The sequence below is a fragment of the Mirounga leonina genome, unplaced genomic scaffold (genome assembly GCF_011800145.1).
Source record: "Mirounga leonina isolate KUSES-001 unplaced genomic scaffold, KU_Mleo_1.0 Mir_169, whole genome shotgun sequence".
NCBI lineage: Eukaryota > Metazoa > Chordata > Mammalia > Carnivora > Phocidae > Mirounga > Mirounga leonina.
The window spans coordinates 21884119-21908177 of NW_023270431.1; the positions used below are offsets into that span (position 1 = coordinate 21884119).

At 38.7% G+C, this 24059-nt stretch overlaps 1 protein-coding gene and 1 long non-coding RNA gene across 3 annotated transcripts; one reads left to right on the top strand and one right to left on the bottom strand.

The window, feature by feature from the left end:
* Window positions 1–1376: 1376 nt before the first annotated feature.
* LOC118017388 lies at window positions 1377–21122 on the bottom strand. The gene is made up of 3 exons (XR_004681138.1): window positions 21030–21122; window positions 20043–20122; window positions 1377–1941 (listed from the first exon to the last, which is right to left on the bottom strand). It is a non-coding gene; the product is annotated as an uncharacterized LOC118017388 (long non-coding RNA).
* Window positions 16922–21607, top strand: TRMT10C (tRNA methyltransferase 10C, mitochondrial RNase P subunit). 2 transcript variants are annotated; one of them, XM_035015291.1, is made up of 2 exons: window positions 16922–17167; window positions 19963–21607. In XM_035015291.1, exon 2 carries the CDS (start codon window positions 19972–19974, stop codon window positions 21241–21243), a length of 1272 nt encoding a protein of 423 aa, XP_034871182.1. In that variant the 5' UTR covers window positions 16922–17167; window positions 19963–19971; the 3' UTR covers window positions 21244–21607. The 2 variants fall into 2 exon arrangements, with proteins under 2 accessions (XP_034871182.1, XP_034871181.1); XM_035015290.1 differs by having other exon boundaries at window positions 16923–17060; window positions 19963–21603.
* The last annotated feature ends 2452 nt before the right edge of the window (window positions 21608–24059 follow it).

Below are 24059 nucleotides of genomic sequence, written 5' to 3' on the forward strand. Positions count from 1 at the left end.
AAGGGATCCTGGAGCTTAACATCCGATCCCCTCCCCCCATTTTACCAAGGCCAAAAAAGGGACTTGCCCAACTCACCACTAGAGCCCAGTCTCGTGCTTCTTGAGTCAAATTTGGCCTCTTAATTACTGTGTGGTCTGTGCTGAAGTATAGGTAAGCCTCCAGGTGCAAAAGCCTATTTGGGCTCAGAGAAGTGTTTTACAGGGAAAGAATGGTTGAAAAGCAGGAATATTTCAGGGCTTGATGAGATTGACATTCACTACAACAGTTTCATTTGGAGACCCTACTTTATTTGTTTAACAAATCAAAACACTGCTTACAGAAAAATATCTCAATTTTAAGTTTCTTTACAAATCAACTTTTTTTTTAAAGATTTTTCTTATTTTTATTTTTAAGTAATCTCTATACCCAACGTGGGGCTGGAATTTACAACCTTGAGATCAAGAGTCCTATGCTCTACTGACTGAACCAGCCAGGTGCCCCATAAATCAACTTTTTTAATTGAGCAATTTAACTCCGGAATCAAACCAGCTTAATTCATTTGCCAATATTGTAGGAAACAAATTAACTGCACAAGATGGAAATAGAGCTGAGACATGGGAACATAATAAAGGAAAGTGTAAGTAGGCCTTATCCATTTCCACCCAAATTAGCAGCTTCCCTATAAGTAAGTGGTTTTAAAGTTTAGCAGTAAGAAGTTAACTTATAAGAAATGAAATTATAAGACGTTAATCAACTTATTCACCTTGCAAATATATTGTTTAAACTTGTTAAACCAAATATACCATTTCTGCTAATGAAGACTTAGAAAGCCAGTTTGTTTCTTTGAATTAGAACTTGTTTTGAATAACATGTGAAGATAGATGAACTTGAAGCTCAAGAATTTCAAATTTGCTTTTTAACCAGTATTTTTATTGTTATAGTATTCATCTCTGCCTTATAGTTAACTACATTGCAAACAACTAAAGGACTAAAAGTTTACTTCATACTTTTTAGCGAGTCATTTAACAACTTCATTTTGTTTTTTATGAAAGACTGATTAAGTGATCTTTTATAGTGTTTTATTATGCTCTGGTGAAAGTTTCCTCATTTTAAAAATGTAAAAGACGCCTCCTCCCAAAAAAAAAATGGTTGTCTTAGTATGTTTGGGAATAATGTCATTTCTCTTTTGTACATCGAGCTCACACTGTATAGAGCCTTTCAAATTAAAATCATTTGAGATTAGAAATTCATCAGCCCAGTATTTTATAAGAGAGAATGGATAGGTTTTATCTCAATGGGTATGGTTCTTTATTAAGTGTTAAAAGTGCATATAAAGTTATTAAATTAGGTATTCATTGTATTTTTGTTCTAAGCAGTGGGTATAGTGGGTATCGTTTTAATAGTTTCAAGACAAAGTGGCAGTGTGAAATTGATGAACCCTTTATTTTACCCCTTGATAAACAATTTCTTGGAAGAGAACTTAATAAAATTTGCAAAAGGCCCTTTCTCATCACAAGTGAATTAACTTTAAGTACAATATGAATGTAAAGAGGTTTATTTTTTTTAAGATTTTTTATTTATTTGAGAGAGAGAGAGAGACGGAGTGGGGGGCGGGGTGGAGGAAAAGGAGAAGCAGACTCCCCACTGAGCAGAGAGCCCAACTTGGGGCTCAATCCTAACCTGAGCTGAAGACAGACACTCAACTGGCTGAGCCACCCAGGCACCCCTATGAAGAAGTTTAGATGGGCACTGTGAACATCTTGACTTCCTGTTTTAAAAACTAAAATAAACAATCTGGAACTTCTTACCATGGGCGCCAGGAAAGCCTAGATTTTGCAAAGATATATGGAGCACTGTATTATGTTGCTATTCACTTCATTTTCATTGGTAATTGATTCTTTTCTTTAAAATGCTGAGAATTCTGTGAAGGAAGTTTTTATTCCACATATAAATGAAGTTACCTGTGAATCATGAAAAGACACATATAGGTTGTTTAGTTTTAAAGACATCTTCCTTTTTAAGATAATCAATTGTAACTGCCTTGCAGTGGAATAGCCTGTTTCCAGAAGTTATGAAAACCTGCAGTAATTCTAGGTATTCAGGCAGCAGATGGATAATCTTTTGTCCAAAAAGCTATAGAAGGAATGTATGCACAAACCTTTAACTGAAGATCCCTAAATTGTCATGCCCTAGGGCTGAACCCAAGGTATCTTGTACATATACCACTAATTTCTTTGAAGTGTTCTTTTTTATTTTAAAGATTTTATTTATTAATTTGACAGAGACACAGCGAGAGAGGGAACACAAGCAGGGGGAGTGGGAGAGGGAGAAGTAGGCTTCCTGTGGAGCAGGGAACCCGATGCGGGGCTCGATCCCAGGACCCTGGGACCATGACCTGAGCCGAAGGCAGCCGCTTAACGACTGAGCCACCCAGGCACTCCTGGAGTGTTCTATCTTAAAATGAAATGTTTAGTCAGCATTTCTGTGCCTTAATACATTTGGTTAGTTTCAAGGGAAAAATTTCATTTTATGTTACTATTTAGTAAAATTGAGGCTTTAGGTAGTCTCGTCTTCTTTAGCCTTTAACAGTTCGGTACCCACTTACCTCTGAATAATCCAAATCAACATAGTGTCTAGGATTGGACAAAGTCCATAAATCCAAAAATCTAGTTTTCATAATTACTTGGGAGCATCTTTTCTTACACTACCTCTAGGCCCCACCTCAAACCTTTTAAATCAGAATCTCCTGGAAGTGGAACCTAATAACCTGTATGTTTAAAATTTTTCCCAGGAAGACGTATCAAGTATTTTTTTAAGTACAAAACTGAACTACTAAACAATAATTTCCAGGGCTGTACACTTAGGAAATAAAACCATAAAGAAATGCAAAGCAGTGATTTCTATAAAAGTCCAGAGTGGTTACTTTTGGAGAGAGGGAAAAGCGTTTGAAGGGACATAAGGAATGGCTGGCATGGCCCATGGTGGTTAGAGGATGTTTCTCTTTACAGGTTCACTAAACTTTTTTTTTTAACTTTCCTAGAAAATTCTGTTGCATACTCAAATTTGGGAAACCCAGGATTTGGTGACATCTGATATATATTTTTTTTCTTTCTACCTCTAAAATCCTGTTTTCTCTGTCTTTGCCTCAGGTAGATTAAATTCAGCTATTTTAGTCTTTGCTGGGGAGAGATAGGTAGGGAGAAGGAATGCTAAGACGAAGGGATTTAGTTTGCTTTTTTTGAACCTTCTACATAATGTCATTTCATAAGCTTTATCACTTTCTACTATTTTCTATAATTTACTAAATGGAGTTGTATACAGAAATAATTTTAGTAAAACACTTCATAATTGCATTCTGTGTTGAGAAAATAATGTTGCTTTTGTACCAAATAGTCATTCTTTTCTTAAAATATGTTTTAAAGGATTCTTTGTTTTATTTTCTAGAAAAACAAATAAATAAAATAATGTTCATTGTAAAAAAAAGTATTTAGATACTTTTAGCATCCTTCATTCTGTGCTTCTTAATGGCATAGGATATACAAAAGGAACTCTTAAGTATACCAAAGGACTATAATTACTATAATAAGGTATTATTGTGTAATCAGGAGTTAGGCCCTGACTTCTCAGATTTAAATTTATATTTTCTTTCCTCTCTCTCTCTGTTTTTTTTTTTTTTTTTTGATGTTGAAACCCAGGAACAAAGTAAAATTATGTTTTCATAAAAGCTTACTATTCACCTGTGAAGAATGTAAAATATTGTTAAGTATACTTTATGATCCTAAAAAGGAAAGGAGTTCCTTAAAATCAAGCTAATTAAAATTATTTGCATCTGTGATTCTGTTGCCCCACCTACTCTCTCGTCAAGTTCATAGAAAGTAGAACGGTGCTGGGGCAAAGGGGAAATGAGGAGTTATCCCTTAATGGTTACCAAGTTAGAGTTTTGTAAGATGAAAAATGTTCTGTGGGTGGATAACAGTAATGGTTGCACAACAATGTGAATGTACTTAATGCCACTGAACTATACAACTAAAAATGGTTAAAATGGTAAATTTTAGTATATTATACCACAATTTTTTAAATAAATAAAAACAATAGCCATCCCTAGAACAAAAAATAACAGCTCTGTCAACCACTTATTCCAAGTCTCTAGAAAGACCTAATTTAAAATTCTCACAATGATTATATACTATTCTCTATTATTCTATTTAATGTAAAATGACTATGGGATATAAGACACTAAGTGTCTAACAAATGCCTTCACTAAATTTTTGGTGGATGAACGAAATAAACAGTTAAATATTATGCATTTATAAGATCACTGGTAAAAATGAATCTTCTCTCAGGTTCCTAGAACTGCCTGAGTCACTTTGAGCATGTCATTTTACCTTTGAAAGCCTCATTCCTCTATAAAATAAACATACTAAGAATATCAATAACGTGCTTTGCAGCTCTAACAATCTTATTCCTAAAACTAAGCTATCTTATTCCAATCCATTCTTTCAAAAACTAAAAAGTTTGATTTCTCTTCTTTATTTTAATGGACCATCTTGATTTGTAAAAGAGAAAACATATAGATGCATAGGATATTCTCTAAAAATATTATTAAATTGACATTTATTAACTTTAAAATTATACAAGAAGCCTCTATAATTTTTAAAAAGCTTTGTATGCATCTTTCTCCTGTATATACAGCTAGAGGACTTTTGTTCTTTACTTCGTTATGCCCTTAGCAAAATCATAAAATCCTAACAACAATATTTAAGCCTAGAATTCAGGCATTTTCCAAGAACTAGAGATAGAGTAGTGAACAAAACAAAGCCTTTGTCCCTGCTCTCATGGAACTTCTATTCTAATGCAAGAAGCGGGGAGGACAGACAATAAGTATATGTCAGCTGGTAGGTAGTAAGTGCTTAAGAGAGGGAGAGAGGCAGCAGAGAGAAGAAAAGAAAGAACGAAAGAAAAAAAGAGAGGGAGGGAGGGAAAGAAAGAGAGAGAAAAAAAGAAGAATCATAGGGGAATGAGGAAGAATTGGAGAGGATTGCCCTTTCAGATAGAATGCTCAGATCTCTGATCAGATAACAAGTGGGCAGAAACTTGAAGGAAATAAAGCCCTACAGATATGTAGGGGAAGAGTGTTCCAAGCTATAGGCATAGCAAGGGGGAATGCCCTTAAACAGGAGCTTGCTTCATAGGCTGGAGGCAAAAAGGCCAGGTGTGGCTAGGGTGAAGTAAGCAAAAGCGTGGTGGGAAATGCACCTGAGAAAGAGCTAAGAGCCAGATCATGCAGCTAGATGAGTAAGCAAGTAAGAAAATGGAAGGAAATGACATTGAAGAGCTAAGGGCCATGTGGGACCTTGTAGGTGACGATAAGGACCTAGGCTTTTTTTTTTTTTTTAGATTTTATTTACTTATTTGTCAGGGAGAGAGAGAGAGAGAGCACAAGCAGGGGGAGCTGCAGGCAGAGGGAGAAGCAGGCTCCCCACTGAGCAAGGATATGGGGCTCGATCCCAGGATCCTGGGATCATGACCTGAGCTGAAGGCAGATGCTTAACTGACTGAGCCACCCAGGCGTCCCAGGACCTAGGCTTTTATTCTGAGAGGGGAAACCATTGAGAATTTGAACAGGGGTGTGAAATCCAATTTAGAGGTTTTGAAAAGATCATTCTAGCTGCTGTGTGGAAAACAGACTGCAGGGTGATAAGAGTTTATGCCAAGAGATTGCACAGGAGACTTGATAATGAAGGTGAGATTTGTTGGTGACTTGGACTAGGGTGGTAGAGGTGGAGGGATGATAAGTGATTCAATGACAGATATATTTCAAATAACAGAACCTAAAGATTTACTGATTGATTGGGTTGAGTGTAAAAGAGAAGGAAAGTTTGCAACATGAGTAACTGAAAGAATAAAGTTGCCATTTACTAAGGTAGTAAAGAGTAGAGAGAGAGTAGATTGAAGGAAGGGTTTTGGACATGTTAAGCTTGAGATGGCTATTTGACATCTAAGTAAATATGTCGAATAGACAGCTGGATATGAATTCAGGGGAGAGTTACAGGTTGGAGTATATTAACCAAGCAAAATGTGCTAAAATAAATTCTAAAGAATTGTCTCGCTTTTCGGTCTGCAAGATAACTGTCTACTTTGCTCTTGGTCACTCCATCTCCACCTGTCCTTTTTGTATCTGTGTGCCATTTGGTTATTCTAGTTTGCAAACTCTCATTCATTACCCCTGAGAATTGCCTCTCAAACAACTAAGTACACACTTAACAAAAGTGGAAAAGAATAATTAAATGTTGTACTATATGCTATTAGAAAATACCGATTTTGTTTATTTTACTCTGTGATTAAAAGAAAAGTTAAATCACTAGCTAACAAGATTCTTGGTTCAGTTCACTGAATTTTAAATATACTGGATCTTTCTCTTTATTTCAGTACAGAAAAAGGCAGTTTTCAGCCCAGCACCTGAATAAACAGGATATTTTTTTTAAAGTTTAAGTAATCTACCCCCAACATGGGGCTTCAACTCATGACGCTGAGATCAAGAGTTGCATGCTCTTACGACTGAACCAGCCAGGCACCCCTAAATACTATATTAGATCTAACAGACTACTGCTTTTCTATGCAAACCATGCCAAATTATAAAATAGACCTTCCTTTTTAGAGAGCAATCTGGCAATCAATATCTGGTAAAGTGGAAGATGCTGATACAATCTAGAAATTCCACTTTCAAGTATATTGCCTAGGGAAATTCTTGATATGTGTACAAAAATATAGCTATAAAAATGTTCATTGCAGCTTTGTTTATAATAGTGGAAAAAGAGTAACCTAAATGTTCTTCAACAAGAAAATAGTTAAACTATGGCATATTCAAAGGCATATTCAAACAATGGAACACCATAAACAGACAAATGAACAACCTAGGACTACATTTATCAATATGGATAAATATCACAATGTTAAAGTGAAAAAGGAAGACAGGACAGATATATATATATATATATATATGTTTTTTTATTTCACATCTCAAAAAGGAGTATCATCCTGTCTAATTTCACAGAACCTTTCATGTGTGAGACACTGTGTAAGATGGTTTTTACCTACATTAATTTTTCACAACAGCCTTGTGAAACAAATAATGTTATACCTATTTTACATTTATTTATTCAAAAAATATTAATGTAATATGTGCCAGAGGGCATACTAAGTATCGAAGATATAGTAGTTAAATGAAATTTCATGGGGTGCCTGGGTGGCTCAGTCGGTTAAGCATTTGCCTTCAGCTCAGGTCATGTTCCCAGGGTCCTGGGATGGAGCCCCACATCAGACTCCCTGATCAGCAGGGAGACTGCTTCTTCCTCTCCCTCTGCCTGCCGCTCCCCCTGCTTGTGCTCTCTCACTCTCTCTTCTGTCAAATAAATAAATAAAATCTTTAAAAACAAAATTTCTGTTCTGCTAGAGCTTTTTCCAGTGAAGGAAGACATATAATTTAAAAATATGCGAGCAAGGGGTGCCTGGGTGGCTCAGTCAGTTTAGTGTCCAATTCTTGATTTCGGCTCAGGTCATGATCTCAGGGTCATGAGATCAGGCTTTGTGCTGGGCCTGGAGCCTGCTTAAGATTCTCTCTCTCTCAGTTATTAGTTAAGTCCTGGCTGTTTAGTGCCCGTTGTAGCAGAGGTTATTGTTTAGCTTCCTGGATTGTCACTAGAGGTAGTGGTCTGACTTCCTACAACTCTGACTTATAGCAGGCTGGCTTTCTGGGCTGTTTATTGGGGTTGGCTTCCTGGACAAGATACTTTGGGTTCTGTCATTATATATGGTCTGGCCATTGTCCCTTACTTCACTGTGCCTTACTACTTTGCATCATTCACAATTATTTTGAGTTAAAGTCTTTAGCATAAAAGGGTAATGTCTTAGTGAAGTGCTTAATTTTAGCATGATTTCCCACAGGAATAATTTAACAAGCTGAAAATTTTATTTTTTCTACCATTGACATACTATTGCTTTTTACTTTCAGTGGTTACCAGTGACTCAGGAGCTGAGCTTCCAGAAATTTATTGAACAATCTGACTTACTAGAAGAACTTAAATATGACTTCAATGAAAAAGCTGAATTGAGACACACTGAGACACAAAGGCCTTTTGTCTTTAACTATTATAAAAATGTCCTTGAGAGGAATAGCAAGCGCTACCAGGCCCTTGGCCATTTGCTTGCACAATACATTTATGAGCTTTTGGAGAAAGTATGCAAATTACAAAAAGTGTATATCCCACCAGAGGCTGATAAGGAACCAAGAAGCTTCTTTTTCATGAGTGAGAGAGCATTAACAAGTCATCATTCTGTTCTTCTTGTCCTTCTTCAAGACCATGGGGTCTTTAGAGCTGGTCAGTGGAGTCAGCAAGCAATAATACATCATGGTCTCCAACATGGAAGTCAGATACCATGTATTCAAATGGCATTGCAAGCACACTATGATGTAATTGTGCTAAACCCCAATGACAATTTTGTGGACCTAAAGATGGAAAAAGAGTGGAAAGACCTTTTAACACAAAATATTGGGTCCTCTTCCCTAAAAATGGTTCAGGCAGAGAATTTTTTCTCTCTCCAGCAATCTCTCCAGTGCATCCCTAAAAGATGCAGCAACACCCCTGAAGAACACATGGCTTACATTTGGGATTACTTCATTTCAAAGACTGAAGGCAAAGATGTTGCTTTCATTGTACATGGTTATGGAGGTTTGGTTTTTATGGACTTACTTGTTCGTAGAAAGTGGGAAGTGATGAACAAAGTATATGCTGTTGCACTTATTGACTCTGAACATCATGTAGGACACCAGCTGGGAAGTGATGTGCAGTTATTAGCCTGGATAAAGCACCACTGCCGTGAATGGGTGACAAGTCCTAAGCCTTTGGATAAACCTGCAGCTACTGTTTTAAAAAAGGAGTTTCCTATTGTTTCTGCTGGTACAGAAAAACACAACTTAGCCCCTTCCTCTAGCCTTCAGTCAATTTTTAAATACTTTAAAAGAGCTTTGAAAGCCAAAACAACTATTAATTTCTCTCGAGTGCCAATAGTAACGAGAAGCTCCACAAAAAGAAAGCAAAGTGCTTAAGTTGCTTTTTTGTCATCTAAGATTTTTTTTTTTTTGTCTCACTGAAATGTTGCTAATGTAGATGCTAGAAGAAAAAGAATACTTTGCAGTATTATATTATGAAAAGAATATACACAGTGTTATATTCTGGCTTGAGGTTTGATTTGTTACTTTCTTTGAAAAGTGAATATGTTCTCTTTTGTAGCCCTATTGATAAACAGTCAATACCATCATTAATATTTTACAGTATTAGTCAAGTTAGAGGATCTTTTGAAAAGCTCTCTTATGATTTAAAAGAAGTAGTTGATACAGATTAAATCCTAAGTCTTTGGTTTCTATGTTGTTAATGCCATATTAAAACTATAAGTGAACATAAAAATTATCATAAACTCTATTTTTATATGTTTGTGTTCTTTTGCTTAAATTTATTAGTCTTCTGTTCAAATGTATTGAAGGTATCTACTCACACCTTCAGCTAATATTTGAGTGTCTACTATGTACCAGTCAATTGTAGCTTTTGAGGATACCAGCAAACAAGGCCAACATTGCCTTTATCCTTGTGGAGTTCACAATGAACAACAAATTGCTAGTGTGAAGAGTGTTCAGAAATATAAGGTGCCATGGAACATCTAGTATGAGAGCTAACAGCCTTGGGGGCCAGGGAATGCCTCCCTGAGAAAATGATGCTTAGTTTAAAGGATAATAGCAATTAGGTGGGAAAACAAATTCATAGGCAAAGGAATAGCATATGCAAAAGTCTTGACATGAGAGAAAGAAGTCCAGTCCAGCTGAAGCTAAAAAATTATGGGTGAGTAATGTCAAAGAAAAAATTATTCATGACATTTGTTAAAGACATAAGGAAGACTTTATTTAGGAAGGATTACTGCAATGGGGTTTTGCAGTAAGGGAGAGAGATCAGACTCAACTTCTGACTCAACAGGGACAATCGAAGGAGGGGGAATGTTATAGCCAAGTGTAGGATGAGGGTCAGTGAATGGAAAACTAACCAAGAGGAAACATCAGGCATAAGAGAGATTCTTAATAGGCTGACTCAATATAATTCTTACTGGAGGCAGGCCAGGATGAGGAGGAGGATGAGGAATTTTATCAGATCTTGAGGATCAGATGCCAAAATGGGAGATTTTCACTAACTGACAGCAGAATTCTTGCTAAGATTGGATTAAGTGACAACAACAACAACAACAAAAACTGGACTAAGTGGACCAAGGATGGAGTCCAACGCTGGAGCCTAGTTGAGAAGAGGGCTCATAGGAGCCGGGCTCAGATTTGGTCAAGGAGAGAGGTTTTGTCAGTAGTTGGAAAGTTAAGTTAGAGAAATAATCAGAGGCAGTTTGCTCAAGGCTGCAATGCCCATGGTTATGATTTTTGACTTTATTCTCATAACAGTGAGAAACGTTGGATGGTTTTAGACCGGAGAATATTCTCAGCTTTACATATTATAAAGAATATCCTGATTGCAGTTCGGGGAATAGATTAGAGGAAGGACAAGCTTGGAGGCTGAGAGACCAAATTAATTTTGGTAGTAGTGTGAGAAATACTTAATACTAATACTTAACTACTAATACTAATATAGTTAACACTAATACTTAAATACTAATATTTAATTATGTAATACTTGTGCTATATGCTAATACTTTTGTTTCTGTGAACAAAATTTTTGATTGGAGGTCAGGAATAAAGAGAATGAAATAATAAGGATTACTCCCAGATTTTTGGCTTGAGCAACTATATGTATAGAAATGCCATTTGCTGAAATAGGGACTACTGGTGAAAAATTTATTTTGGCTGTTCCAGAAGTTCTAAAAAGAGAAAAAGGAGGTGGTTACAAATTATCTTTAGCTCTGCCCATAGATGAGTAAAAGAGGAACCCATAGTAGACACTGCATTTGAAAAATTAACTCTGGGAGCTCCTGGGTGGCTCAGTTGGTTAAGCGACTGCCTTCAGCTCAGGTCATCATCCCAGGATCCTAGCATCGAGCCCCATATCGGGTCCCTGCTCTGTGGGGGAGCCTGCTTCTCCCTCTCCCTCTGCCTACTGCTCCCCCTGCTTGTGCTCTCTCTGTCAAATAAATAAAATTGTTAAAAAAGAAAAGAAAAAGAAAAATTAACTCTGCCACAGGGTGCCTGGGTGGTTCAGCCACTTGTTTCCAGCTCTTGATTTTGGCTAAGGTCATGATCTTGGGGTCATGGAATCAAGCCCTGCAAGGGGCTCTGCACACTGGGTGTGGAGCCTGCTTGAGGTTCTCTCTCTCTCCCTCTCTCTCCGCCCCTCCCTCCCACCCCACCCCCACTTGTGTGTGCATGAATGCACGAGTGCATACTCTCTCTCTCAAAAAAAAGGAAAAATTAACTCTGCTATATCTAATAGGACATATAGATTTGAAAGGTGATTTGATCATGAGGGTGGATCCTCATGAATGGGATTAGTGTTCCTATGAAGGATACCTCAGAGAACTCCCTTCTACCATGTGAGGACACAGCAAGAAGACATTCATCTGTGAATCAGGAAGCAGCCCTTTACCAGACAATGAATCTGCCAGTGCCTTGCTCTTGGACGACCCAGCCTCTAGAAATGTAAGAAATAAACATTTGTGGGCGCCTGGGTGGCTCAGTTGGTTAAGCGACTGCCTTCGGCTCAGGTCATGATCCTGGAGTCCCGGGATCGAGTCCCGCATCGGGCTCCCTGCTCGGCAGGGAGTCTGCTTCTCCCTCTGACCCTTCCCCCTCTCATGTGCTCCCTCTCTCCTCTCATCCTCTCTCTCAAATAAATAAATAAAATCTTAAAAAAAAAAAAAAGAAAGAAACATTTGTTTAAGCCTCCCAGTTTGTGATACTCTGTTATAGCAGACCAGACAGACTAGGACAAATCTTTATCATTAAAGACATATTTCCAATTTCTCTTCTTTCTGTCTTAAGTGGCATAATGAAAAAAAAAAAACAAAAAACCACTGAACGGTAAATTGGGATATGCAGGTTTTAAATGAAACTCAGCCTTGGATAAAACAGTTATTCTCTCCCAGCCTTTACTTTCCAATTTGTAATTGAAGTGAGCTTTGAAGTCCGTTTCGATATAGTCTATGTAGAATGTATTTAATGCACTTAATGTGAAAAGCACCAAAAAAAGTTTTTAAGAAGTTGCCATAAAAGCTCTTCTGTCAGGGCGCCTGGGTGGCTCAGTCGTTAAGCGTCTGCCTTCGGCTCAGGTCATGATCCCAGGGTCCTGGGATCGAGCCCCACATCGGGGTCCCTGCTCAGTGGGAAGCCTGCTTCTCCCTCTCCCAATCCCCCTGCTTGTGTTCCTGCTCTTGCTGTCTCTCTGTCAAATAAATAAAATCTTAAAAAAAAAAAAACAACACTCTTCTGTCTTGCACTTAACTAACTTGAAGTTGATATTTCTCATAACTCCCGATTTGCTATTTAATCTGGTAGTCAGGTATATTAGTTATCTATAGCTGCATAACAGATTACCCCCAAAACTTGGTGGCTTAAAACAAATATTTATTATTTCACAGTTTCTGTTGTTCAGAAATTCAGGAGCAGTTTAACTGGGTAATTTTGGCTCAAATCTCTCTGGACAGTACAGTCAAGATTGTCTGGGGTTGCAGTGATCTTTAAAGCTTGACTGGCTGTTTGGCAGAAGGCCTTGATTCCTCACCATGTGGACTTCTTCCATATGCTGCTTCTGTTAAAGAAGTTATTCTGGCACTTGTTAAAATGGTAAGGAAGACTTAATTCAAAACTGTTGTAATTAGGGATATTGCAATAGGGCAAGGAGATTGAACTCAACTCTGAATACAGCAAAGATAGGGTGTCAGTGATGGAAAACTACTAAGAGGAGGCATCAGGGTAGGGAGATTATTGCTAAAGGCAAGCCAGGGCCTTAGACAACAAGAGTGGGAAATGAGGAACTTGATCAGCTATCAAGAGTTGATTTAGCAGGATTCTTGCTAAGACTAAGCTCTGCATCCTCACAGAAGGCCAAGGTTGAGAACTAGTCCAGAAGAGGGCTCAGAGGAGCCTAAGTAAAGTTTAGTAAAGAAGAGAGCCTTTGTCATTTGTATGTCTTCAGGACATGGCAGCTCTCCCAGGGTGAATCATCCAGGTGAAGGAGCACGAGCAGGAAAAGGCACTGCCTTTTTATGACCTATTCTCTGAGTTGCATACTGGTCCACTTTTTTTTTTTTATTTGTTAGAAATGAGTCACTAAGTCCAAGGGAAGAGGAATTGGGCTCCACCTCTAAAAGAGAGAGTCAAAGAATTGGGAGACATATTTTAAACCACTGCATGCAAAATGATGCCAAATGAAATTAATGGTATAGTAACTCAATTCAGTTATTGGTTATAATATTATCTCTGATCTAGGAGCATGTTTATCTCATCTTTCAAATTTTTTCTTGTTTGTTTATTTATTTATCTATTTATAGAAAGGGCGTGTGCATGTGAAAGCCTGGGGGGGGGATCATAAGCAGGTTCCATGCCCAATGTGGCGCCTGATGCAGGGCTCGATAACACGATCCTGAGATCAGGACCTGAGCCGAAATCAAGAGTTGGTCACCAACTAAGCCACCCAGGTGCCCCTTTTTCTTGTTTTAATAAACAGCTCTGTGTATTTAGAAGCTGGTTTCTCTTTTTCAGCAAAACAGCATTTTTGCCATAGACAAATGCTTGTTTTGAAAATAAAGTTTATTTTAAGCTTTCTCTTCCAGGGGTCACCCTAATCTGTTCCTGTACTCTTTTGATGTTGATCTATTTTTGCACCTTGAAGTTAAAAAAAAAAAACAACAACATCCAGTTTCTTGGCTATAAACTGCAGACCAGAGGTGTGTCCTGATAAGGAAAAGACTGTTAGGAGAGGCCTTCAGGAAAATCCTAAGTTCTTGTGACATCACCATATGATTTCTTTTCCTTGTGGAAAATAGTTAGAGGTGATGGGCTATTATCATTGTTTGTAAGCAAAGTGCATCAAGATTTGTGTGTCACTTTCCAATACCAGACTAAACATATCTTAACAAAAAGGACAACACATTGTTTGCTAAGGGAAGTCTCTTTTTTAAAAAGAAAACAAGAAACTCCTTACTTGCTTTTCAAAGTTTCTTCAAACACAGTGGTTCTCTAACGTCAGAGTGCATTAGGATAACCTGGAGATCTTGTTAAGACAAAGACTGATGGGCCTCACTGCCAAAGTTTCTGATTCAGTAGAGGTAGGTGGGGCATGAAATTTTGCCTTTCTAACTAGTCTCCAAGTGATGCTGATGCTGTTCCTGGTGCTCTAGGGACCATACTTTGTGAACCACTGTTAGAAAGACTAGGTAGGGGTGCCTGGGTGGCTCAGTCGATTAAGCGTCTGCCTTCTGCTCAGGTCATGATCCCAGGTTTCTGGGATCGAGCCCCACGTCGGGCTTCCTGCTTAGTGCAGAGTCTGCTTCTGCCTCTCCCCTCCGCTCATGTTCTCTCTCTGGCTCTCGCTCTCTCAAATAAATAAATAAATAAAACTTAAAAAAAAGAAAGACTAGGTAATAAATGTTAATAAAGTTAAATTTACCTCATGTGAGGTGAAAGTTATGATGGATTATCATCTGGCCTAGTTTCCTACCCTGAGGAAAGCAACAAAAGGGGTTTGTTCATTGAGCCCATGTTTATGATCCATGTGAACTGACACATTTATCTTTCCCTCCTGTAGTAAGGGAAGGGTTGCATCTCACTCTTCAAGACCAGTCCTGGGGCGCCTGGGTGGCTCAGTCGTTAAGCGTCTGCCTTCGGCTCAGGTCATGATCCCAGGACCCTGGGATCGAGCCCCGCATCGGGCTCTCTGCTCGTCGGGAAGCCTGCTTCTCCCTCTCCCACTCCCTCTGCTTGTGTTCCCTCTCTCACTGTGTCCCTCTCTGTCAAATAAATAAAATCTTTAAAAAAAAAAAAAAAAGACCAGTCCTTCCAGTTGTCTTTCACATAATATAAAAACAAATACAAATTAAAAATAAGAGATTTAAGTCCATTTCCAGAAATGGAAACTCAAAGCTGCCATATCTACAAATTGGCTTCTATTCCCACCTGTCTCTTCCTTTCTTCCTGTTACAAAGGAATAGAATTTCCTCCTATCCAAGACCAATTCCCTCCAATTGTCCTCTGAATACCATCTCTTCCAATCTTCTCAGGAAGTTCACTCTTCTTATTATCTTTTATTTTCCTCACTCCCTTGCTAAAAATCCTATCAGTTGGTCAAGTCTCTCCCAACATAACAGTAATAATAACTAACAAAAATTTCCTGGATGCCATACCTAGGAACTGAACCCATTATATATTGCCCCTGCCAAATTTCATTAAAACATTTACACTTGCTGACTCCATTTTCTCATAATCCACTAATTCCTTAACCACTCTCATCTGACTTCAGCCTCCAAACCTCACAATATGGTCTCAACGCAGCGGATGCTTCTCAGTCTGTGTTACGTGATATATAGGCAGCATTTGACCTAGTTGACCCATTTGAACCTTACTGGGTCACTCTTCCTTGAAACGCTCTTCCCTTGGCTTCTGTCATATTCTGATTATTTCCCCCCTATATCTCTAGCTGCTCATTTTCAGTCTCCTTTGCTTACTCCTCCTCTTTACCCAGACACTGGGTAATCTCTTCTACACACATGGTTTCACAGACACTGGTTTCAAAGCCTCTTTCATAGCTCTCAAATCTCTAGCTTTGGTTCATTCCCTTTCTCCTTAACTCTAGCCCCATGCAGCCAACTGCCATATATTGTAAAGGAGACATCATCTGCCTTTGAAGGGAGCTCAGTCATTATGTCTAAAATTGCTCTCACCAACTCTGCCCTCACACCATCTACTCCTTTCCCCCTTCCCTGCACAACTAATCACTGTCTGTCCCAATGCTCAAAGTATAATATTGACTTCTCCTTCTACCCCCAAATCCCAATCACCAAATTCTATCATTTTTACTTCTTAAATATCTTCCAAATCTGTTACTCTGTCAATAGTGTCCTTTGATGTACGAAAGTTTTTAATTTTGTATAAAATGTCTGCTTTCTTGTTGCTTGTGCTTTTGAGGTCATATACAAGAAATTATTGCCAAATCCAATGTCATGAAGTTTTCCCCCATGTTTCCTTCTAAGAGTTTTATAGTTTTGACTTTTACGTTGAAGTCTTTGATCCATTTTGAGTTAATTTTGTATGGTTTTAGGTTAAGGGTCCAACTTTTTTCAGCACCATTCCTTGAAAAAGACTGTCCTTTCCCCAGTGAATGATGCTGTGCCTAATGCTTTAATAGTGACAACTAAATTAAAACACTTTAAAATGTGCTGGCTAAACAAAGCACCTGCAGACTGGATTTTGACTCAAAGACCACTAATTTGCAGTGTGTGACTTAATTTTTCACATTAAATTTAACAAATTAGCTAAGGGGAGTGAGAGATATTTTGTGTTGCCTATCATGTTCCAAGCAATGTACCAGGTGCTGGTGACAAACTGGTCACAAAGGTTCATTGTTCAAGTCCTAGCATCAAACTGTTTAAAGTTGAGCAAGACTTGTGAAAACATCATTTTATTTTAGCACTATGTGAGTAAATGCTGATAAATACGTGCACCAAGCAGAGAAGAGGTTAAGAGAAGAGGAAAAGAAATATTTTAAATAGTGGTGTAACAAAGTAAAACCAGCTGCAAGCACACAGTTGAGAGGTGTTGAGAGGATCCCTGGCATGGCCCCAAAGCCAGCAGCCAGCATCCTCCATGACAGTACTGGTTTTCAGGCAGAAACGCTTTCCTCTAGTGGCAGGACGTCATAAGGAAGCGCCGGGGAGAGTGGGCGGGACTTCCGGCCGCGGCTGACCCGTAAGGTGCGGAAACTAAACCGACTAGCGTAGTTGCGTGAGGTGCGGATTCCTGCGCAACCTTTCCCTGCCTGAATACTGCGTCCGTCCCGGGTCTCTGCGTTTGGCACCAGTGGGAGTCACTGTCTCTGCACTCCTGGTATGGGCATGTTTCTTGTCTTCTTAATTGTGTGTGTTGAGTGAGAGGACACGGGAAACCGTTCTAAGATACACTTAGTGGAGCATGTGCGCCAAGAAGGTCCACAGATAAGTGGAAGCCCAGTGATTTTTAAATCCCTGGAACAAGAGCAATGTTTACCAAAATGATATCCTTGTTTGTTTTAAAATTTGGGTTTCAGGGGCGCTTGGTGGCTCAGTCGTTGAGCGTCTGTCTTCCGCTCAGGTCATGATCCCAGGGTCCTAGGATCGAGCCCCGCATCGGGCTCCCTGCTCCGCGGGAAGCCTGCTTCTCCCTCTCCCACTCCCCCTGCTTGTGTTCCCTCTCTCGCTGTGTCTCTCTCTGTCAAGTAAATAAATAAAATCTTTAAAAAAAACAAAATAAAATTTGGGTTTCACGTCTATGATATCCTAAAAAATCTTTACCGGTTACAAAGACAAAAGTCTAAAGACTTTGTTTCTGAAATCATGTTTCCCATATTGGGGCTGAGGGCTCCCGGTTAAATATTTCAGGGAGTCTAAATGTTTTTTTCTTTAAAAGGTGACTGAACATAGGGCGCCTGGCTGGGTCAGTCGAAGAGCATGCGACTCTTGATATTGGGGGCCTGAGTTCCAGCCCACGTTGGGTGTAGAGATTACTTAAAAAGCAAAACAACAACAACAAAAACTTTTTTTTTTTTTTAAGTAAGCTGTATACCCAATCTGGGGCTTGAACTCAGGGCACCCCCCCATCAAGAGTCACATGCTCTACCAACTGAGCCAGCCAGCTGCCCCCCCAAAATAAACTTTTTTTTTAAGGTGTCTGAACATGTTTTAAATGAGAAAAGCATTGGTCCATGATATTTATTCAAAAAATACTTGACTGATTCCTGTGAGCCATAAACTGCCAAGCACTGGGTTCAGTGTTAATATAATAGTCCATGGGGTGCCTGGGTGGCTCAGATGGTTGAACATCTGCCTTCAGCTCGGGTCATGATCCTGGAGTCCTGGGATCGAGTCCCGCATCGGGCTCCCTGCTAGGTGGGGAGCCTGCTTCTCCCTCTGCCTCTGCCTGCCAGTCCCTCTGCCTGTCAGTCCCCCTGCTTGTGCGCTCTCTCTCTCAAATGAATAAATAAAATCTTTAAAAAATAAAAATAAAAAAATAAATAGTCCTTGTCCTGATAGAGTTTACCGTCTAGTCAGGCAAATAAGTGACCTGGCAATTACAAAACAGTGTTACAAATATGATAGAGAGGTAGAGGGTGCTATAAGAACTAGTAGGAGGAATACTTGATCTAAAGCTTGAGGTGAAGAATAGCTAGCTGAAGAGGTAAGCAAAAGGTAATTTTGTGGAAAACTTTAAAAGTCATGTTCATAAGTTTGGAATTTAACCTGACAGCTATGGGTTTAAAAATACACCGTGGGGACCATACGAGTGTATTGATCAGATTTGCACTGAGGCAGGCAGAGCAAATCTGGAGGCTAGGGGATGCAATTAAGATAATGGGATTCAAAAGAAGTTAATGGATTCAAGATGTATTTAGAAAGTAAAGTGAATGTAATTCAAATAGATTATAGATATGGTGGGTGTGAGAGAGGACGGTAATAAAATGACCCCCCAGTTTCTGGCTTCAGCAAATAGATGAATAGCAGTGTCCCTCCCTGAAACCATGTGGAAGGTAAAGCAGATTGGAAAGGGAAGGGAGAGAGATTATTTTAATATGTTGCATTTGAAGTGTTTCTTCTGATGCGTGGTGTTTGAAGCCACAGAGGTAGATCAGACCTCACATGGAAAATTTTATATTGGGGGGGAAAAAGAGGAGGAGGGCTAAAGACAGAATTCAGAGGCACATCTGCTATTAAAGGAGGGGAAGACATTTGAGCATCAGGGCACAGCTTAGAGAGCCACTCTCAGAAGCATGCAGAGTCATTAAATGAAGCAGAGGGAAGAAGGAATTTTTCAAGTATTTCAGTTGCATTTTGTAAAATGTTGATTTCCTTTTTTTTTTTTTCTTCAAATCCTGCACGAGTTTCACATTTTTAAGCATCTTCTTCATTGTTTTGTGGATATCCAGACCTTTAGGAAAAATTGTGGAGCTTATATAAATTTGCCCTAATTTTGGACATTTTGTTTGGCAATAACATTATTTGCTGCAAAATAAACTCTGAACTGGAGAAAAGAGGTTTATTTTGTTCTTGTTTTTAAAGATTTTATTTATTTGGGAGAGAGCGTGAGTGGGGGTGGGGAGGCAGAGGGGGAAACCAGACTCTCAGCTGAGCAGGGAACTCGATATGGGGCTCAATCCCAGGACCCATGAGATCATGACCCAAGCTGAAGGCATCAGCTTAACCAACTAAGGCACCCAGTCGCCCCTATTTTGTTCTGTTTTTAAATCAGTAGGTCTTTCTATATTTCTGTTTTGAAAACATGAAAGCATTGATACAGCAGCTCCTAAGTGCTTTTTACTAGTTGCCATCCTCTATAATTTTTCTGCCCTTTGTCTTACTGTCTTTTGGATCTGTATCTGGACTTAGTATAGAATGGAGAAGAATATAGCATCATGATCTCACCCATATCAGCAGAACATTACTTTCTTATCCAGTAATACTGATATTCTGGGCCCCTAGATACAAATCTAAAAAGGATCTCTCTTTTCCTCAAAGCAATAGTGAAATTTATGTCTAAAATAAGAACCCAAATAAGTTTTAAACTTTTTGCCTGATGAGTGATCACAGGCTCTATGCCACAGGAGTCTAGGAAAAATTAATGGTACAACAAAGTTGTGCTCACTTTGTGTTTCAAAAATCAATTGCTTTTTTGGTGTCTCAAATTTATACTTGCACAATTAGTTGACAGGTTTTAAAAATCTTCATCTAACTTTTCATTACATTTGCTTCTTTTGTAGGGGTCTTACATGTCTATTTTCCTCAAAATGAGTGGTAGTATCACCTTAAGATCTTGTGCCAGATTTTTGGTGCCACTTACCATTCCTGGGAAGAGAAGAGTTTTATGTTCAACAGCTCTGCAGAGATACATGTCTTCCAAAACACCAGCTGTGTCCTATCCTAAAAAGGAGAGTACATCACCTCTTGAACAGCTGGGATTGGATGGGTGGAAAATTACAATGAAATCCACTGTGGAAGAAGAAGATGTTTCAACAGTCTCGAGTAGCAAGGATGAAGATCCCCTAGCTGCCATCAGGGAGTTAATTGAGATGTGGAGATTGCTTGGCAAAGAAGTACCAGAAGACATGAGTGAAGAAGAACTTAAAACTGCTATGGAATGTGTTTCTAAATCATCAAAAAAAAAATACTTAAAATATTTATATATTAAGGAAAAAAAGAAAAAAGCTAAGCAAATAAAAAAGGAAATGAAAGCAGCAACAAAGGAAAAAGCAATAAAAGAACACTTGCTAGAAACCACTAAGGAAGATAAACAGCAAAACTTTCTATTTCTACGACTTTGGGATAGGAATATGGACATTGCCATGGGCTGGAAAGGTGCTCAGGCTATGCAGTTTGGACAACCTTTGGTTTTTGACATGGATTATGATAATTATATGAAACCAAGAGAACTCCAGAATACTGTTTCCCAACTTCTAGAAAGTGAAGGATGGAACAGAAGAGATGTTGATCCTTTCCATCTTTATTTCTGCAACTTTAAAATAGATGGTGCTTATCATAAAGAGTTAGTTAAACGTTACAGAGAAAAATGGGACAAGTTGCTTTTAACAGCAACAGAAAAGTCTCATGTAGATTTATTCCCAAAGGATAGTATTATATATTTAACTGCAGATTCTCCCAATGTTATGACTACTTTCAAGCATGATAAAATTTATATAGTGGGATCTTTTGTTGATAAGACTATGCAGACAGGCACATCCCTAGCCAAGGCAAAACGGCTGAAGCTGGCAACAGAATGCCTTCCATTAGATAGATATTTACAGTGGGACACTGGTACCAAAAATCTCACCTTAGATCAAATGATGCGTATATTGTTATGTCTGAAAAACACTGGTAGTTGGGAAGACGCTCTGAAGTTTGTTCCTAGGAGAAAACATACTGGTTATCTGGAGATTACTCAGCATTCTCAAGAGTTTATCAACAGATTGAAGAAGTCAAAGACCTTTAATTCGTTTCCAAAAGGCTCTCTAAATAGACACACACAGAAACGGTGGCTTAAATGAGAAAATTTGGTAACTTAAAAAAATAAATGGTCGCAATATATGTAAATCTAACCATGATGCTGTATGCCTAAGCTTATACTGTAATGAATGTCCGTTATTAATAAAACTGGAAGAAAAAATGGAGTGGGAATACAATTCTACTGGTCTTTTTCTTCCTGAATGGAATTCATTTATTCTTTCTTTTAAAAGTTGTCTTTCCAAACTGACTGAAGTGTTTTTTCCCCAATTAATTAAATTTCTGCAAAACTTTGGAAATATATTTTGTTTACTATAAAAATAAACTTAATAATCTTAGTAAAAAGAATTGTCCAAGTTTGTTGAACCCAGTAAAACAATTTTACCATTGCTGTGGCTTTTTTGTGAATATTTTTGAGTCTCAGACTCCATTTTCTTTTTCTTTTTTAGATTTTTTTATTAGAGAGGGGGAGAGAGTGTGCATGAGTGGGGGCAGGGGGGGTAGAGAGAGGGACAAGCAGACTCCTTGCTCAGCAGGGAGCCCGATGAGGGACTCCCATCCCAGGACCCCAGGATTATGACCTGAGCCAAAGGCAGGTGCTTCACCAATTGAAACACCCAGGTGCCCCTCCTTTTTTTTTTTTTTTTTAAATTTATTTATTTAGAGAAGGGGGAGAGGGAAAGAATCCTCAAGCAGATTCCCCGCTGGGGGCAGAGGCCCCTGATCTGAGGCTCAATCCCAGGACCCTGAGATCATGACCTGAGCTGAAATCAAGAGTCACCGGCTTAACTGACAGCCACCCAGGAACCCCTCCATTTTCCCTTTTTTTTTTTTTTTAGAGATTTTATTTATTTGTCAGCACAAGCAGGGGGAGTGGCAGGCAGAGGGAGAGGGAGAAGCAGGCTCCCTGCTGAGCAGGGAGCCCGACTCGATCCTAGGACCCTGGGATCATGACCTGAGATGAAGTCAGTAGCTTAACCGACCAAGCCACCCAGGCGCCATTTTCCTTCTTAAATGTTCTTTTAGCAATGTCAACAGCTACCCTTTTATCAGAAATTGTTTTTTTTTCTCTTAATTATTACTTTTATTATTATGTTATGTTAATCACCATACATTACATCATTAGTTTTTGATGTAGTGTTCATCATTCATTATGTTTTTTGGTTTTTTTTTTTAAGATTTTGTTTACAGAAAAGACTTTAAACTTCAGGTCGTGGTTCACTTATTAAAGTAACATTTGGTACAGTGCTGGACATGTCATAGGCACTGAAGTTTATTGTTTAACTGAATTTTGGTTAAAAGGTTAAGACATCCCTTGGCATGTCATGGGATTTGCCTATATTACGAAAAACGGGTTTGGGGGGATGAAATTTATTTCGTGTCCTCTTAGGAAGAAAAAAGGGGGTTTACTTGATGACTGTAGGAAGAAAAGGGGGGTTTACTTGACTGTTACATACAGCACTTACCTATTGTATAGAGAGCTTTCCTTTTTTTTGAGACAAAGAGCATGAGCTGGGGGAGGGGCAGAGGCAGAGGGACAAGCTGACTCCCTGCTGAGCGGGAAGCTGGATCAGGGGCTCCATCCCAGGACCCTGAGATCATGACCAGAGCTGAAGTCAGCTGCTTAATTGAGCCACCTAGGTGCCCCAGCTTTCCTTTTCTAGGAAAAACTTTTCTCTAGCCATGTGACTTGAGTGGAAGCTGCTATATTTTTACGGACCTTGTCCTGGCCACAGCTGATTATCCCCAAGGAAACACCTCATTCAAACTTAGAGATAGGCTAGTCAGAACCCTTTTCTAGGATTTTTGGATGTGAGAACTAAACCTGTGTCACTATCTGATGGCGGACTTGACAGGAAGCCCTGGAATTGATGGTGGCCTTCCTTTTTACGAAGGAAGACAGGCTATATAGTAGGGAGTGAAGCTTACATATAAAAATAAGACCAATTTTTGGAGCGGTTTAAATCCCTGCTTCCAATTATCCCTGAGGTACAGCTATAGATTTGCCTTTAGCATTCATTGGTTGTTTGAACCTCATGTAATACCCCGGTAATTTCTCTAATAAATTCCCCTTTTTTGCCTAAGCCAGTTTGAGTTGGGTTTCTGCCACTTGCTACCTAATAAGTCCTACTATACTTGAGAAAATGTGTACTTGTTTCCTAAAAAAAGAACTTTAGGAAATGTTCATTGTAGACTACTGGCACTCTTAAATTTTTTGAAAACATAGGAAATAGAGATGGATAGCCAACTACTTCTACCTAATTTTTGAACTGGAAATTAACATGAGATGCAGTCCAATACATTTCTTAAAGCAGGATTTAATCTTTTACCAAATACTACTAAGTACTCTGCCAAGCAATATGCAGTTTACATGAATTAAACAATTATACTATTATTATATATATTATACTAAACTACAATTATAGTACCTATAACTTAGTTGCTTAATAGTACCTTTTTTACAGATAAGGAAAATTTACTCAAAATTCAGCCTTTAAGTATAGTCTCAGAATTCAAAAGATCTGTCTGACTTTAAAGTCCCGGCTTTCAACCTATAAATAATACACTATAATAAGTCGAGTATGAAGTACAATGGAAAAAACAATGGATGCCTAACCTAAACTCACGAGTGGGGGATTAGGAAGGGCCTTGAGAAAGTGATGTGTAAACTTAGAATTGATGATAAATGTGATATGAATGAATTTCAACCTTTGACCCAGCTAAGTGGCAAGGTGCTACTATTTGAGCCATTTGAGATACAGTGAAGATAAAACAGCATAGTACTTAAGAACAGGATTTAGGATTTCCTGGCAGGACTGGCACCTAGAGCGAGGCAAACAAGGCTTCTAGGGCACCTTAC

What these genes read in the sequence shown, in the direction of transcription:
- TRMT10C (XM_035015291.1), top strand. Translation starts at nt 19,972, where the DNA reads ATGTCTATTTTCCTCAAAATGAGTGGTAGTATCACCTTAAGATCTTGT.